Source organism: Helicoverpa armigera, chromosome 1, assembly GCF_030705265.1.
Source record: "Helicoverpa armigera isolate CAAS_96S chromosome 1, ASM3070526v1, whole genome shotgun sequence".
NCBI classification, from domain to species: domain Eukaryota; kingdom Metazoa; phylum Arthropoda; class Insecta; order Lepidoptera; family Noctuidae; genus Helicoverpa; species Helicoverpa armigera.
In genome coordinates, this window is record NC_087120.1 from 13,828,552 (window position 1) to 13,846,802 (window position 18,251).

Sequence of the window (18,251 nt, forward strand, 5' to 3'; positions counted from 1 at the left end):
TGGGTATCCTAACAGGGTCAGCTTGGCCTTTGCTTCTTCAGATAACTGTCCTAGTTCCGCAGACGCCATTATCTTGGTATACTTGTCTATCATTATTGTGTGGGATGAGTGGTGGGAGCTTGACATTTGGAAATTGTCACCAACAAGCTTGTTTGCTTTCGCGTAACTGATAGCAGCATAATATAGGTCGGGATAATGTCCTTGGTTCAGCCCAGGATGACTGTTGGGGTCTTTTACCTGACTATATGCAAGTTGGGGATCATCTTGTTTTGCTGTCTCCCACTTCTCATGGAGAGCTACAGCCTGGTCAAGTACGGATGAGATTTCAAGGGCATGGCAGTTGGATTTTATGAATAGATCCATATATTGGACTGCCTTTAAGGAAGACTACTCCTACACAAGTTTGATTTGAGAGAGGATGGCGCCCTTCGCCCCAAGTTTGCGCAATTCTAACATGCGGTTGAAAATCTCAACACGCAACTCAGGCTTGCCCGAGACTGCCGCATGAAAGACACTTGCTAGTGCTGTGATGCTGTTCCAAGCTGTCGCTGGAATCAGATCTGTTATCATTCATATCATGTCTGGGATGCCATTGCGGCTTGCAATCGTTTGGAGGAAGCGGGGATATTTTGGGCAGTTACTAGTTTCGCACATCAAAATCTTCTGTAGTAATAAAATGAGGTTTTGGTGACAGTACAAATACTTCATCTTCAACTTTTTTATTTGACCTTTGAGATAAGCTTGATGGAGATAGTTAAGTTGGAGGTTCAGATACTGGCTTCTGGGTTTTGAAATGTTGAAACTGAAGACGAAGCAAGATCAGGGGTATTCGATGAGATTAATTTTTGGCTTTACGTCATTTAGCTGAATAAACTGGGCAAAAATAACAGTCACCGACGTGGTCTTTCGCCAAATTCTTTTTTTACACATGGAGCTCGCTGTTGAAGCGCTACAGCGTGATCAAGATTGCATGAGAGACGAAAAGGTTTCCGCCACCCGCGCGCCTTTCTCTACTTCTTTAATTTTTCATTTCCTGTGTAAATGGTCATTTTTAGATATAACGGCCAACTTGCCCAGTGCCCACCATACTTTGCATATTTAAAATACCCTAGGTATAGTACTTTTTTAAAACTTCTTACGCTTTAATGCCCATTTTCACCAACAATCTCTTAATCTAAGTGCCACTTAGAATAAGGGCTCTCCCAATTTTGACATAAATAACTATGGATGAGGGATACCTAAACTTTGGTGAAAACGAAATTCTTATTAAGTGTTCCGTAAATGCTCTTAGGGGATCTCTTAATTTAGGTATTTGTTGGTGAAAATGGGCATAAAACTTACGGAGGTTGCTTACTTACGTAATGTTTACGTAAGCAACAAACTTGTGAAATTGGGGTTATACAAGTTTTCCAAATTATGTTCGCTAGATTACCAAAACGTTTATGACAGTAAGGCCCTCCGCACATGGAGCTACTGAAAACGAACTAATCACAAACTCACATTACTAACGAGTTTTTTGAGCGTCACCGCCCATACATTACCATACAGGTTCGCACACGACGCGACTAGTCAGTAACCAGTTAGTAACGCGTTGGCAACTGATCCCGCGCGACGCGTCGTGCCGGTCGCCGAGCTACTAGGTTACCCGAGTTTCCTGTGTTTTGATGTGAAAAATGAATGATCTGTTTATCTGATTCACGCAGCTCTCGTGCTGCAACTGACAATCTGCAGTTCACATTATTTTGGATAAATCCAAAATCTGCGTCGATTCCTTCGGCGTCTGTTATTATGATAATATAGTATAATGACATCGTCATCTTCGCTCGATCCACTCGACATTTTTATTGCTTCCAATATTTCCCCATGCTAGGTTTTTCGCACGTGTTTATTTGGTAGTAGAAATAACAGGAGTGACTGAAACCTTGCAATGTGAGTAGCATCGTGTGCGAAATACAGTTTATAACTAGTTTGTAATTATAATTACTGATTAATTCCGTCATATTTGAGTAGCTCCATGTGCGGAGGGCCTAAATTTATAAAAATATTTTTCAAGAATACTGACTGGAAATTCTGTCAAAATTTTGAATTTAAAATTTAGAAGACAAGCTTATTACAAGCCATCAAAAAACGAAATCGCAATAAAAGTCAAACGGAACTGTGAAAATCTAGTTTATTTTCTTGTGAAATTTTAAAATACTATTTTGCAATATTAAGTTTGAGCATAATTGATGAGAGGCATTAACAATGGCACCGAAGTGAGTAAAATAATATTTATTCGTTAGTTATATATAATATAAAGACATAATATAAAAAAAGATTGCCATTTCTCGTTGTAATTTTATATCTCGAGAACAATCTCACCCAATATAAAATTTTGTAGATGTTTTATGTGAATTTTGCACAAAATCAGTCGAGCCTCCGCCCCTAAGACGACCCACTGACCGAGCGGTTTTCTTCATTTATCGTCTACTACATTTTTGTAACAAAATGGTGGACTTTATACGTAGCGAAGCACGTGCCACGGGCCACCAGTTATTTCATAAGACTTTTATGGGAAATTAATATCAAATCCATTTCCGGGATTATGCAAGGTGGTCCTTTTACAAAATATTCGTAAGTGTCTCACTAAGTCAGTCGCCAGTCTAAGCAATTGGTATCGGGTTGCCCTGGTAACTGGACTGGGTGAAGTAAGTCATATAGGCAGTCGCTGCTTAAGTTTCACTAATGGTTCATGATTTTTAACCGCCCAGCAATAGGAGCCCCGCGCAGGGTTCAGTGTTAATCTTCAGATTATTCTCAAACTAGCGACCCGCTCCGGCTTCGCAGGGGGTAACAGTATTTCCCCACTATTTAATGATATTATTGTACATTAAACCTTCCTCTTTAATCACTTATCTATTTAAAAAAAACGCATTAAAATCGGTTGCGTAGTTTTGAAGATTTAAGCGAACAAAGAGACACGGGGACAGAAAAAGCGACTTCATGCGCGAGTCTCAAACGTTGATAAGTAATAGTAATATTTGAATGTGAATTAATTTTCAGAAAAGACCCTGGTGACCCGGTACTCACGATCGGAGATAAGCTCAAATATTTTATGATCGGACATTGGCGTGGTGTGGTAGTTATAATTACGCCAATTATTTTGATAGGTTTGCTGGCTCCTTTCCCAAGCACGGTAAATAAAAAATGTTCTATAAGCTTAATTTTCCGATTTTCCTTGTATTTATTGTAAACTTATTAATTGAAACTATTTGGATTTTTGCAGAGATACCAGTGGACCGCTTTCACACTGATTATAATGGCTGTGTTTTGGGTATCGGAGTGCATCCCTCTGGCGGTGACATCATTTATACCCGTCGTGATATTCCCATTGGTTGATGTATCGGACACTCGGACCTGTTGCACTGCCTACATGAATGTGAGAAAAAAATACAAACATCCTAATTGAGAACCTCCTCCTTTTTGGGAAGTCTGTAAAAAAAATTATAACATTCGAAAAACAACATTAGACAATACTTGGTTGAAAAATCCGTCACACTTTCTTTTTTTGGATTCAAACGGAAAACTTTTCGTAGTGAACTATCTGCCCGCAGCGGCTCAGCACAGTGCAATTTAATTTTCTGTTTAGTTTTATGAATAACTTTCTGTCATACTTACAAGAACTGTCACGACCCCGATACATTACGTCACAAAGAGTAATTTTCCAATTTGGAGTAATGTATTTAATTTCACAAATAATGTGTTTTTATACTGGTTAAAAATCAAATTCACTTCAGTAGATCCAAATATTTCTCCCTAGAAAACGTCACTAACTCTGAATTTATACTTTACAATTTATTACACAAATTAGTATACCAAATATAGATTTTCACTCAGACTCGCATTTAAAATGGACTAATGTCAAGGCGCTTTTATTCACATTTCTTTTAGGATTCTGTAATGATGTTTGGTGGCAGTCTGATCCTAGCGTACTCAGTCGAACAATCTGGATTTCATAAACGCTTGGCCTATTACACTGTACGATTGATCGGTTATTCTCACTTTAAGTAAGTAATTCTATTGATGTTCAAACATAATTATTAGGTTATTAAAAAGTAGATAACGAATAAAAACTTAGTACATAACGAGGCCAGGGTAGGCAAGAAGAACGGAGGGGACGCCATGTAGTTCCTGGGGGACAATAATATGTATTCACAAACATGGAGTCAGAGCATTCTCCATCGACCCTGACCTATAAACTTTATGCTGTTTGTAAGGAAGTTGCATTGCAAAGTTTCCTGGAAAGTCTATAGAAGCGTCAACGTGGCCCGCATTATTGGACGACGATGTGTTACTCGATATCTCGATGACGCCTGGACGGATTAGGATTTTTTTTTTATATTTGTATGATGCGTAGCCGGTGAGTCTACATAATCGTGAAGGGAAAACCACTTCGGCAAGTAGCAACTACCACGTGTTTGGCCTCATCTCATTCCTATTCAGATATTTACAACAAAATATGTTGTGACCTCCATATTAAACTTTTGGTTAGTCACCGCCGCAGTCCCCATGGTCGAAAGTCGAAAACGTATACCTTTACGTTCATCATAGTGATTAACTATGGTTATAACTATAGTCCATCGTAATGTTTAAATTTCTTTCAGGTTACTTTTCGCTCTGTGTTGCGTGACTACCTTTGCTTCCATGTGGATTACTAACACTGCAGCTACCACCATGATGGTTCCCATAAATTTCGCATTGCTGAAAGTATTTGAGGACGTGAGTATTATTTTGAAAACAGTAGTTCATATTCGAAATTATCAAAGTAATTTTGCTTCTTTTGTGAAAAATAACAAAACTCCGCCACGGGACGGTCGCCCCTAGAATCTAGAAGATGACGGTGTGATCTTTTGTCATTTATAATTAAAGTAATAAATATTTTTTGGCTGGCGATTTTGGCCGATGGCACTTGAAAGGTGTGGTAGATTGAATTTCAGGGTAATTTAATGATACTTACCTTATATAAAATTGTTTTGTTACAGCAAAAAGTATTAGTCGTATTTGAAAAGAACGAAGACGGCGAACTCGTCGCTAGCGACTTTACTTCTTGTTACTTTTGTGCGACTACATTTTCAGCAACTGTTGGTAATTATTTTGATTATTTATAATTTGATAATTATATCGTACTAGCGACCCGGCCCGGCTTCGCACGGAATAACAGTATTTCCCCACTATTTAATGGATGTTTTTATACATATCGGGTGTGTCGTACCTAATCACATTAAATCCTATTACATATACTTTATGATATTCTATGGGGACTTGTAAAAAAATAACATAATCTATTCAGTGGTTTAGCCATAGGAGTCATTTTTCGTTTTCATAATTTACAACATCATGCGTAAAGCAGAGATAAAGTTAGGAGTATCGAATGTGACCAATTGTCAGCTGGCAGTTTTTAAGGGAGAATTTCCAGTTTGTAATGACTGACTTGGTGTTCTGCCTCCTTTTACTTGCACGCTTAGCCCTGGCCCGCATGTAGAGGTTTTTATACTTTTCTTACAAGAGAAGAATCCTAGAAAACTCAGTATAGTAATTATAAATCTTCCTTTCGGAATTTACAATGGATTGTAAATTCGTGTGTGTCCTTCAAATCTTCCTTTCGGAATTTACAATCCATTGTAAATTCCGAAAGGAAGATTTGAAGGACACAAATAAACATATCCAAATTACAATAAAAAAAACTAATTAAGCATAAACAGAAACAACAAAGAATCTGTAGACAATTAGAAAAACAAAAATTACGCTAATTAACATTACCCTGCAACCATTTTGTACACATCGTAGTAGTATACAGCCTTTCAGAAAGTTCTTTTTATTACATTACAATAAAGCCTGTCAATTATACTCCTATGTTCTAAATCATTACATAACATATTGCTATTACATGACTACTTGGCCGCTGCACCCACCCAACACTTAACTCCGATCCTCCCTAAGTCTAAATGCAACCATACGTTCATTGTTACACTGCACAATATCAGCACGAGGGAATACGTTTCGATCCCACAGTAGAGCTACTCCTCGGTATGGCCTCCCTCGCACCATTCCTAGCTCCGTGTTCACAGCAGATATACCATGACTTCCGAATTGATTGTGAATTTTATTTAACAATCCAAGATCGTGGGGAAAAAGCCACGTTTCCTGAAGGGCTATTATGTGATGATTATTACAAAAGTGAGCCTGTAAAGATCTCTTGAATGATCTACAATTATATGAGATAAGCTTGATTTTCGAACAATCCATCTTAGTTTTTATTAAGCTCGGCGTTGGCTGCTGACCTCTTATTACCGGCTTGATTACGTGCCCAGAACTTCCTGGTTGCTATATTCGGGAAACCAGGGAGCGTGGTCCGCCACGCCCGTGGCCAAATTTTTCGCGTTTTTTAAATACTTCAGCAAAACTCTAAAATTCACATTCCTTATAAATTGAAGAGACGCTTTTATTGCTTGATCGTTCATTGCCGGTGGGATAATATTTAAGGTTTAGGTATATAATTTCATTCTACCAAGCACCTTATAAACCATAACATATTTTTGTGAGATGTTACATGCTTTTAATAAATACACAAAACTTTTTCCAGGTGGAATCGGCACCCTTGTAGGGACAGGGACAAATTTGGTGTTTAAGGGATTATTCGTAGTGTAAGTTATTAGTAGTTATTAGTCTCCCCTGCTCCACTTACCGACCTCAAATCGCCCGTAATTTTTTTCATATTTTTTGTCGTAATGGGTTTCGTCCAGTACGATTTTTATAGTAATAAAACCACTATCTCAACTTATTATGCGAAAGAAAAATCATACTGCTAAATAAAAATTACGACAGGAAGAATGCACTCGAAAGATAAAAACTATTTCGAAATTAAATTAGAAGATATAAACGTTAAAGTAACCATATTTATTTCAGAGCGTACCCGGACGCACCGGAATATTTATCATTCCCAAAGTTTTCTGCATTTGCAATTCCGTACTTAATATTTTTAGAAGCTGCCGTATACTTTTATATGATTGTCCTCTACATGGGATTCTTAAGGTATGCAACTTTTCATTAAAATTAAAGGAAATGTTTCAAAATGTATGGAGTGATTTGTGTTAATTGTGAAATCTATGGTTTACTATGTACATACATACATTTACATACTGTTAACATTTAGGCTGGATAATACTAAAGATATTGTATATATGAGACTAATAGTAATATTTTATGTTTAGGCCCCACAGTAAAGTCGCCAAAGCTTCCCACATCCCAGTTACCGCCCAAAAAGCAGCAAAAGCCCAAATTGAATCAGACATCAAGAAAATGGGAAAATTAAGATACTGGGAAGCAGTAAGTCTTCTATTTATTAAGTGTTGTATTCTTTAGCCAAGCCACAATACATTTTTGTATTATGATTAAGGGCTCCCAAATCCCACACAAAACTACGAACTACGAACTCATCGAACCGCGAATATTTTCGAACTCGCACGAATGCATCGCAAGAACGGTAGATCTCATTCGCATCGCCCATCCCTGCGATATCACGTCATACTTGGTGACGCCCCTTTTAAGACTTTATTCAATACTAGCTTCTGCCCGCGACTTCGTACGCGGATCCTGTCCCTTATGCGCCAGCGACTACGGGGTCAGCAAAATCAAAGATCTGAATCGTCTGATATTGAATTTTAAGGGCCCTTGACTTGAAAACAACGGAATACGTATTAGAAACGTTTCATATATTTAATTTTTGTACTTCAGACTAAACAAAACGCTGAGAACTGAACCGCAATAGACGCGACCATAGGGATAGTAGTAAAAGTAGTGATTCTAATTAGTCCGCATTTAAGTTATGTGTGGCAAAAATATTACACGTATTATTAAGTAAAAAAACATTAAATAGATGACAAAGTCGTGGTGACTTAGTGGAAGTCGTGGTGGTTTAGTGGGTAGAGAACCAATCTCTCAAGAATGAGCGTGCGTCTTTGATTCCAGGTCTGGCAAGTACCTGCCAATGCAACTTTTCTAAGTTCGTATGTAGGTTCGTATCTACTTATATTTTGGATACGAATGACCGTTATTTGGAAGGCATGTTAAACTGTAGGTTCCGGCTGTCATTGAACATTCTTGGAGTCGTTATGGGTAGTCAGACCAGTAAGTCTGACCAGTTTTACCAAGGGGTGTTGGGTTGAGCGGGTAACCGAGTTGTGGAGGTCAGATAGGCAGTCGCTCCTTGTAAAACACTGGTACTCAGTTGCATCGTGACTGGAAGTCGACTCTAACATAATTGGGACAAAGGCTCTTGAGATAATAACGACAATAATAATGAGATATAAGCACCGCAGGACATCTGAGGCTGATGACGGGGAGTAGCTACCCCGCGGGGCTATATATACTGAGTTCTCCAGGGAGAGTATACTGTCCCCCATCTCCGGCCGGTCGGAGTGAACCATGACGGGGGTAGGTCTCACGCCTCTGGCTTGGCTTGGCCGTCCAGAGTGGAGTCGCTAGAGCAGGGTTGCCCGGAGGATAGGTGCCTCGTGGTAAGTGACCCACAGGGAGCGCGTAATCTGCGTTTAAAATCCGCCGAGGTATTCTCACACTTCAGCCGCTCATGTCCCTGTTACCCTCTTGTTGCTATTCAGTGACTGATTCCCGGGGGCCCAGTAAGTGAGCTGGCGAAGTCTCCACCTGCAATTTTTACATGTATCTAATACATTGTTATCGGCAGGTGCCATAGTTCCCGTAGTTTCCCCATTCCTACTCCATTAGCATCCCATCACAATAGCCCAAGTAGTTTTCATCCACAGTTAGCAATGGTATAGCACAGAACCGGGGATTGTCTTTTTTTTTAACGACGTCCACCGGGGATTGTCCTTTGGGTTCATTTCTATAGTGTATAAAGGGATAATCGTCGGTTTTGTGTCACCATGCCTATTTCATAACATTAGTTTCTATACATTTCAAGTGTAGTATTGCTCTTGAAGTTCCACATCAGGTGTTCCAGATCTTCGATGTATATACGTCAACAGAGAGTGCTTATCAGATTGAACAACTTTTGCTAAAACGTCACACCTCTATATGCTATAGTCTAGCTGGGCCCCTGGAGTTCCACATCAGGTGTTTTAGATCTTCAATTTGTATAAGTCAATAGAAAGTGCTTATCAAGTTGAACAACTTTTGCTAAAACGTCATACCTGTAGATGGTACAGAGAAGCTGGGCTCTTGGGGTTCCACATCAGGTGTTCCAGATCTTAAAATTTATTATCTCAGCTGAAAATGCTCATCACATGAAACAATTTTTGCTATGGCACCATTTTTGTATCTCTTATAGTTTTGTTGGTCTGTTGGTGTTCTGCATCAGGTCTTCAAGTTTCGAAGATAAATTATAGCCTATATGTTGACCAGGCTTGATACTGATACAACAAAGAAAAAATCATTGAAATCCGTCCAGTAGTTCCGAAGATTAGCGTGTACAAACAAACAGACATACAGACATACAGACAGAATTTTTTTTTTGGATTTGTGCTCCATTACTGTTTCTAAACCCCACCCAATTATTATTTTTTTAATATATTCAATGTACAGACACAGTTTTTTTACAGATTTATTATATGTATAGACTAGCCGTTTTCCCGCGGTTTCACCCGCGTCCCGTGGTAACTACTGCCCGTACCGGGATAAAATATAGCCTATGTTACTCGTGGATAACGTAGCTTTCGAATGGTGAAAGAATTTTTTAAAACGGTCCAGTAGTTTTTGAGCCTATTCATTACAACCAAACAAACAAACAAACAAAGTTTTCCTCTTTAGAGCGTGTACGCTCGGCGCGCGATGTCAACTTTAGGTAATTCAACGCAAAAAACCACGCAGACTAGCGTCGCGGCTGTGTGCGTGCCTATCATACTTCACGTATAGTCACACAAACCATTTTGATCCTTTCGAGTGAAATTGGTAGAACAAAAAATATATTATTTAGTAAATAGTTAATAGCGGGAAAATAGTGTAAGTCTATGGATGTCTAAAATATAAAAGCATGAAAATAAGTCGTTAATACTTACACTCTTTTGCAAAAAAATTGGGCACCTATGAAAACCTTGGTTTTGAGGACTTTCTGTATATTACATACAATTTTCAACAGTACTAAATAGTCGACTGATGATTAATGACAATGTTAAGAGTTTCTGTATTTTAACCGATTCCAAAAAAAGAAAGGAGGAGGTTTCAATTAGATTGTTTTGTGATTGTTCTCAATTTGATTGTTCTCGATTTCTCAAAGACGCCTGGACCGATTTGAAAAATTGATTGTTTATATGAATGGTCCAGTCCATCCAGACCGAAAAATTGTGGTCAAATAACAACAATTGCCGGAAAGCCAAATATTGGTGAAGAGCTTGGGTTTACCATTGCAAATAAAGTTTTAAGTTATCTATCCTATATGCTTCAAAAGTTATTCGAGATCAAAAGTCAAAATTTGGGTACATCCAAAATGAAAAAAAAATATAGCTCGATTGCTAACAGACATCTGCAATAAGTGATTTCTAGCCTAAGGAGTCCGCCATATTGGATTTAGACTCGCGACACATTTTTTTTCGAGTTATTCATAGCAAGCCCTTTCATTTGATACCCATATCGTAGGAATGCATTAAAACATTTTTTTCTCCATCTTGGGTATACCGCCATATTGGATATAGAATCATACATTGTCATTAAAACTGAACATTCAAACAAAATTTCAACTCAATCGATAAAAAAATATGCTTCAAAATTGAGCTTTAAATAAAATAGTAATGTATCAAGATTTGTTGGTCGCGCTTGAAATGTACTCTATTCTCGGTATCCACGGCAGAGGTTATTCACCCTACGCGATGTGACGGAGCGACACGTCCTCTCTCTGTGAAGCCTTGCGGCGGTCTGGTTTGAGTTGACTCGCGTGCAGCGTTTTATAGTAGTTTTAAATAATTTATAAAAAATAAAACGAGAGATTAAATTATAATATAAAGTTTATGTTTTAAAGAAAGAGTTATATTACTATAGTAAATAATTGTTATATTAAATTAAGTAAGATAGATAGGTAAAAAAAGCATTTGAAATTCACAATTTTTCACATTGTTAAAATATTTTTTTCTGAAAGATAGAGACCTGAATCAAAAAATGTTTTCAACTAACTATAGGCAAGGGGATTTCGTCTATGAGTAAAAAAATAAATATGATTAGATTTGCCACTGTTTTCACATGAATTTAAGCTTCGAAATAGACGCTGAACGGGAATTTTATAAAACATCTGTTACGTTATAGGGGTTTTAAGTATTTAAACTACACAAATTGAAATTTATGTTCAATTAACTATATAGACAGTGAAATTACCTTGCGTTATTAAAAAATAACATAGTTATAGGATAAGTAGTTACTGAGAAACAGTGGTTTGAAAAGTACCATTTTAGGCCAAATGGCGCGCGGTTGACGTACACGCTCTTAATAGCTCATTCTAAAATAATAAAAAATATATCATCACATGATTGGGCTACACTTGTCACTTCCTCCGCGTAAACTAACCGCTTATCGGCATGACGCTCGGTGATTGAGGTTTCCGATCTGGAAACTTTTCCCTGAACATGGCTCCACATAGGCTGTTTCAACCGATGGCATACAGGCGGGCCATCTCCACCAACTCGACATTAGTGTAATTGTCCGTCATGTAGCACTTTGTACCTACGTCTCAACGATATCCCGATAAGCGGAATTTGCAAGGCGGACGTCTGCTGCGGCGACATCATAACTTGCAACCACCGCGACGAGGACCGAACTCTGATCGCACTGTAGAAGTATTAAAATCATAGCTTTAGCTGTACCAGTTTGGGTCATAGGCAAGATAACAGATTTATTTGTGGCTTTACATTTTTGTTTTTTGTAAAAGTTTTAATAGAAATTCAAAATTTTATTTTTATTCGCAGATGGTACTTCTCTTGTTCGGAGGTGCAATGATTGCATTCTTCTGCCGATCTCCACAACTGTTTCCAGGCTGGGCCGATATAATTCAAGATTACTATAAAATTAAAGATGCGAAATTGTGAGTACTAATAACGCCGTACATAAGTATTTAATAAGCATAGCGACTAGAGCCAATAATGGCGTGCATTCCGTTTTGAAGCTGCTCTTGTAATCATATCTTGTTATATTTGTTCTAGTTTGTGTTTTGACATTTGAAGGTAAGACAGGTAGGTACTTATTATTGTATTTCAGTATGTTGCGAACTTGCGGCCTAATCTAGAGAGCAAAGTACCCAAAAGCGTAATTAATATTATTATCTTTGAGAACGATATTTAGTTTTGCACAATTAGGATCGATGCGGACTCCTATTATCTAGACCGAATTGCATCCGGCCTTTTATAGTTGACAGGAATTATATTTAATTAATTCACCTGTATGCATTTACAATACACATACACAATAGATGAGTGCGCTACTAAGAAATAAAACGAGGACTAAAAGACATTTTAATTTCCAATCACAAGACAGGATATTTCTTAAGGAACCCACCTAAAATGTCTTTATTTATTTATACAGCGTATATAACCTATAACTTTAGTAACATATACATTTCCATACAATATAGATCGCATTCATTCATTCAACAGCTCGGTGGAGGCCGTTAGAAAGTAGGATAGAAACTACATACATAGATTTCAGGACGAACTTCTAAAACTTAATGTTTTTTTTACAGTATTCGCGATTCAGCTTGCGCCATGTTGGTTGGATTCTTAATGTTTCTCCTGCCAAGAGACTTGTCTTTTTTCAACAACTTTACTGCCAAATGTATGTATATTACTCGTTTTACAGATTTTTACAGAAATTATAATTATTCTAAAACTGTTTAACCATTAAGTTCAAAATCATTTTCCCAAAAAAGTATTTATAAAGTTTTTCTTTTTGAAGTTAAAGAAGACCTACCAAAAGGGAGGACGATGAGCGTTTTGGATTGGCCAACACTGAACAGAACAATGCCTTTTGCATTCAGTTTTCTGTTAGGTTAGTATGTAACAAATGTAACCTACATGACGTTTATTTGTCGGTCGATCAGTGTGCATTTTTGATTCTCACACTTCGTCACATTTTCGATCCATCATGATGTATTAATATTTTCAGGTGGTGGTTTTGCATTGTCAACTGCAGCCAGAACCTCTGGTTTGAATGCTAAGCTTGGCGAGTCGATGCAAGCCCTAAAGGATTTACCAAATGGAGTTGTGATTTTAATTATAATCATCGTTGTTGTGCTAGTAACCAACTTTGCTTCGAATGTGGCTGTATGCAACGTTTTTACACCAATAGCCATGCAATTGGTAAGTGGAAGTCTGTTATATATTTTTTATAAAAAACATACTAAGACATCTGTATACTTTCTTGTAAATAACACCTTTAATTTTTACTCCAGGCAAAGGAAATCAATCAGAACCCGCTGTGGTATGCCATCTGTTCGGGATTTGCCGCCTCTTTCTGTTTTATGATACCAGTTGGCACTCCTGGAAATCTTATAGTACAGAGTTCTGCAAAAGTGCCTACAGGCAAAATGGTAACATTCATCTATTATATAACATTATCCAGCGAAATGTGTTTTTCCGGTTCCATTAATGTCACTCGTCATAATTGAGGTTCAATCCCTTTTTATTCATATCATCTTTCAGGCAATACTTCCATCTTTTCTTAAGTTTGCCCTCTCCCTCTATCCATCTAAATTAATACTTAACGCACACTGTTGCACATGTGTCATCCCTTCTCATTACATGCCCATACCATCAAAACTTCTAATATTTTCTGATACGTGGTGCAATGTGTATAATCATACCTCACCTTATCTATTGTCATACCACACATCCATCTCCACATTCTCATTTCAGCCATTTTCTTCTCATCCCTCTCTTTTAACATATAATAATAAGATATTCACAGATAGAGAAGCTTCTAAGATATTCATAGATAGAGAAGCTTCTTCTAATAAATGGTTAGAATTAAGTGGATAATTTCCAGAAACCGAGGGATTTATGTTAGCTATACAAGACCAGGTTATGAACACGAAAAACTATAGAAAATACGTAATTAGAGATAGCACAATGAGACGACCTGAGAAATGCCACAGTAAACCGGAAACTATTCAACATATCACAGGAGCGTGTAGCACACTAACACAAAACAATTACACACACACAGACATAACCAACTTGTCAATATCGTACACCAAAAACTAGCAGACAAATACAGACTCACGCAAGACCCATACACACCATATTAAAAATATTCACCACAATCGGTGGACTTTTGGGACCCGATTTGCCGCACCTACTCGCATCCGAAAGTTCACCCGCCCACTTCACAATTCTATGTAGTATATGTTCTATTTTCTATGTAGCATACTCCCAAATTTAACCATAACGAAAACTAAACTTTTTCAGTTGTTGTGTAATGGAAATCCGCTATTATAAGCTTTGTTTTTTCAGATTGTAGCTGGATTTGGACCTTCCGTTACCACTATTATTATATCGTGGTTTGCTATTTACCTTTGGGCACCTGTTATTTGGCCAGACTTGTATTTGATGCCAGATTGGATCACGGGCAAGACAGCCCCCCCGGCTGAGATTTTATAAGATTACTTCACTGTTAAGTTTATTCAATAAGGTTTGACTAACTATAGTTTTACTTTATAATAATATAAATGTGGAAAACATATGCGTAGTTGCAGTATGACTACGATGGCCTCGCCAAGTTATCCAACGAGATAGCCAATATATCAATGGGATCACCACTAAATCTAAATTGACTAAGACTTCTTTTGCTCACGTCGTATCGATAAAGGACTTTAGTAATTTCATCATAATGGTGTTATGCCAATTTTCATCTTTCTGTGAATTCATACAAGTGTCGACGTGTATTTAGATTGGGCTCTTGGGCTTAATTGGGATGTTGCTCTTTCTAAACTGTTTTGTTGCTGACATTTTATGGTACATTTTTTCGGCTGGTGTCATTATAATGTAGGTAATTTATAAATGTTTGATCACATCATAAAAAAATTGTAATAATTTGGCGGCGTTATCGTAACGTAAAGCATATCTAGTTTGTTTGATGATTCCGCATAAGTTTTGTTTTTCAATAAATAAAAATACATTGCATTTTATCAAGTTTGTTTTACTTGAGCGTTTTTGCATTATCCGATCCGATATCGGCCATGTCATATATTCCGGACCCATCATACCCCTGGCCATCCCCTTGAGGATAGGCTGGGACTAAACCATACCACCACAAGTCAGGGTCAGGATGACTGGACCCAGAGAGATTTTTGAAGTTTGAGCAATACCAAGTTTTACTGTGTCATACTCTTCAGCAGAGCCACCAATTTAGAAGTTGATCATTTTATCCTAAAATGATGTACGTGAAACGAACATAATGTACGCATACCGTTATTACTGTACGTGCATTGGATAATGAGAAAATCGACATTGATTGATTGCAAGAGAGTATGCTCTCTAGCAGAGCCACACAGAACTTAAACTTAGGAAAGCCAAACGTTACTGTGTTTTGATAAAAACTATTGTACGAACAGTGTTTATTGCGTACGTGTTGAAATAATCATTATTATACAGCGGTTTTATTTATTTCACTTTTTTAAGTTTTCATAGAAAGCGCCTAGTTATTTTGTGTTAGCAATGTTATGTTATGCTATTATTTTTTGACACTTCATTCAAACTACAGTAAATTATGTCAGCAAAATATAAATAAAAAAGAATAATAAACTATACGTAAAGTAAATACTTAAACAAATCAAGAATTTAAATTTTATTTTGGCATAATGTGTTTTATAGTGACATAGTTGTTTCCCGTGGTTTCACCCGCGTCCCGGAAGAACTTCTTTCCGTACCTGGATAAAAAGTGGCCTATGTGTTAATTCAAGTTTACCCTCTATGTTTGTGCCAAATTTAATCAAAATGTGTGTAGCTGTTTGGGCGTGAAGAGGGAACAAACATACAAACTTTCGCATTTATAATAATAAATAATAATAATATTAGTAGGTTGTTCACTGAGGATTGTGTAGCTTCCCAACAATGAAAGAATTTGTCAAATAGGTCAAGTAATTTTGGTGCCTATTAAATTCAAACAATCAAATCTTTCCTCTTTATAATATTAGTTAGATTTTTTTTTAATTTATTCTTGCACATATTTATTACATTTTAAAATATTAAATATAAAAGTAAAAAACATTTAAAAATATAAAAGACAATTAGGGAATCTTCGGAAAAATAAACGAATGTGTTGCTCTGAAAAACATAGTTTTATTTTAACATAAATTATCACTTTTTTAAGCACTATAACAATAGAAATTACAAATTACCTGAAAAACATAGAAACGACATTAAAAGTTTATTGTTCACTGCCGATTCCTCTTCCTATTATATTACTTACTTTAAATTATTTACGTTACGTTTACTTAGTCTCGCCATATTTCCAAACCACCCGTCTGCTTTATCCACAGTACCGCCATCTAAAGATAATGTAGGTAAAACAGGAACTGTTTTACCCACAGACATAGCTTAAAGAAGTTTTAATTTCTTTACAAATATAAAAAATAGGTTGCCACCGATATCTGGCACAGGGTCCAAGGTACCGGTGGTTAGGGTCCCAGAGACAGAAACCTCCTCACAATACGTGCCGTATCAAGGAGTACTGCCTTCTGAATCAGTCCCTTGATCCAGCCGCCTAACGAGAGCCTCCTAAGGTGTTCGTCGAGGCTCTTGGCTATTAAACCATTGGCCGTAACGACAATCGGCACAATAACAGCCGTGTCGACACTCCACATGGCGACAACCTCGTGCGCTAAGTCGAGATACTTTATTTGTTTTTCTTTCTCTGCTTTCACGAGGTTCTCGTCATGCGGGACGGCGACATCGATTATCATCGCGCGGCGCGCTAATCGATCTATCACCACTATATCAGGCTTATTGGCTACAATAGTCCTGTCAGTGATGATAGATCGATCCCAGTACAATGTGATATGGTCCTTTTCGAGAACTGGGTCGGGCGCATACTTTAGTACGGTACCTCAAGGTCTACAAGGTTGTATTGCAGAGCAAGCTGCTGGTGGATAATCTTGGCCACTTGGTTATGTCTGTGCAAATATTCACCATTAGCCAAACGAGAACAACCAGATATAATATGTCTGATAGACTCACCCGGATGGTGACATGCCCGACATATGTCAACCGTCCCGTCTTTCACGATATACATATTATTATCTCCGGTAGTTATTCGTAAGGATAACTTCGTCGTTAATTGCACATACAAACCCTTCGGTTTCTCCAAACAAGTCACCGAAGCGTAGCCAAGATACGGACACATTGAAGTCTACATCGGGGCCATGAAGAGCCCCGAAGAAGCGTCCGTGTAGCTGTTTGCTCTGCCATACCTCCTTGCGATCATGGGTAGTTAGTACCACAGGTCTGCGCCAGTTCTCATTTGCCAACGATAGCGGGGTGAGTCCTTTGTTCACTGCTACCATATCACGATGCATACCCACGTCGCTTTTGAGAAGATATTCTCTGAGACTGCACACCTCACGGTTGTGGAGCGTCTTTGCATTTAAAAAGCCTCGGCCTCCACATTTCCTTGGGATGTACAGTCTCATCACCGACGATCGTGGGTGATGCATTCGTTCTGCAGTCAGCAGTGTGCGGACTCTCCTATCCAAGGCATCCAGATTCCACAATTCCCCCTCGCTTTACATGCATGACTGCACATTTGTCCACACCGAACTCCATCCTGATGCAACTACTGAAATTTTCAGTGATCTTCAGTAGCTTCATCAGCTGCAGTTCTGTAGTGGCAAACAGTTTCAGATCATCCATATAAAGCAAATGGGATATAACCTGACCCCCTCTCCGCAAAGGATAGCCCAGCCCCGAACCCTCTATCAATGAGCTCAAAGGGTTCAAGGCCAGGCAAAACCAAAGTGGACTCAAACTGTCACCCTGGAATATTCCCCGCTCGATCTTAATAGGATCGCCGGTCCCTTCAATTTGTCTACATCCTGGATAGTGAAGAACCGTTCTCCATTGCTCCATATATGACGCAAGAAAGTCGCGTAGAGTTGTATTTATTTTATACAACTCCAGTACCCTCCTAAGCCATGTATGGGGGACCGAGTCGTAGGCCTTATAATCTATCCAACATGTCGACAAATTCTTTCGGGATCGTCG

The 18,251-nt window shown here is 38.0% G+C and overlaps 1 protein-coding gene across 1 annotated transcript; it reads left to right on the plus strand.

Annotated features, from left to right (window-relative positions):
• Positions 1-2,095: 2,095 nt before the first annotated feature.
• LOC110374280 (protein I'm not dead yet) lies at positions 2,096-15,178 on the plus strand. Its single transcript, XM_021331936.3, has 15 exons — positions 2,096-2,255; positions 3,043-3,175; positions 3,266-3,418; positions 3,931-4,046; positions 4,644-4,758; positions 5,022-5,124; positions 6,623-6,683; positions 6,946-7,071; positions 7,251-7,365; positions 11,967-12,082; positions 12,737-12,828; positions 12,949-13,041; positions 13,159-13,352; positions 13,445-13,582; positions 14,505-15,178. The coding sequence occupies exons 1-15, from the start codon at positions 2,245-2,247 to the stop codon at positions 14,649-14,651; spliced, it is 1,713 nt and encodes a 570-aa protein (XP_021187611.1). The 5' UTR covers positions 2,096-2,244; the 3' UTR covers positions 14,652-15,178.
• Positions 15,179-18,251: the final 3,073 nt, after the last annotated feature.

What these genes read in the sequence shown, in the direction of transcription:
- LOC110374280 (XM_021331936.3), top strand. An exon ending in AAAATTAAAGATGCGAAATT is followed by an intron (nt 12,083 to 12,736) that starts GTGAGTACTAAT and finishes TTTTTTTTACAG; the next exon opens with TATTCGCGATTCAGCTTGCG. An exon ending in CACCAATAGCCATGCAATTG is followed by an intron (nt 13,353 to 13,444) that starts GTAAGTGGAAGT and finishes TTTTTACTCCAG; the next exon opens with GCAAAGGAAATCAATCAGAA.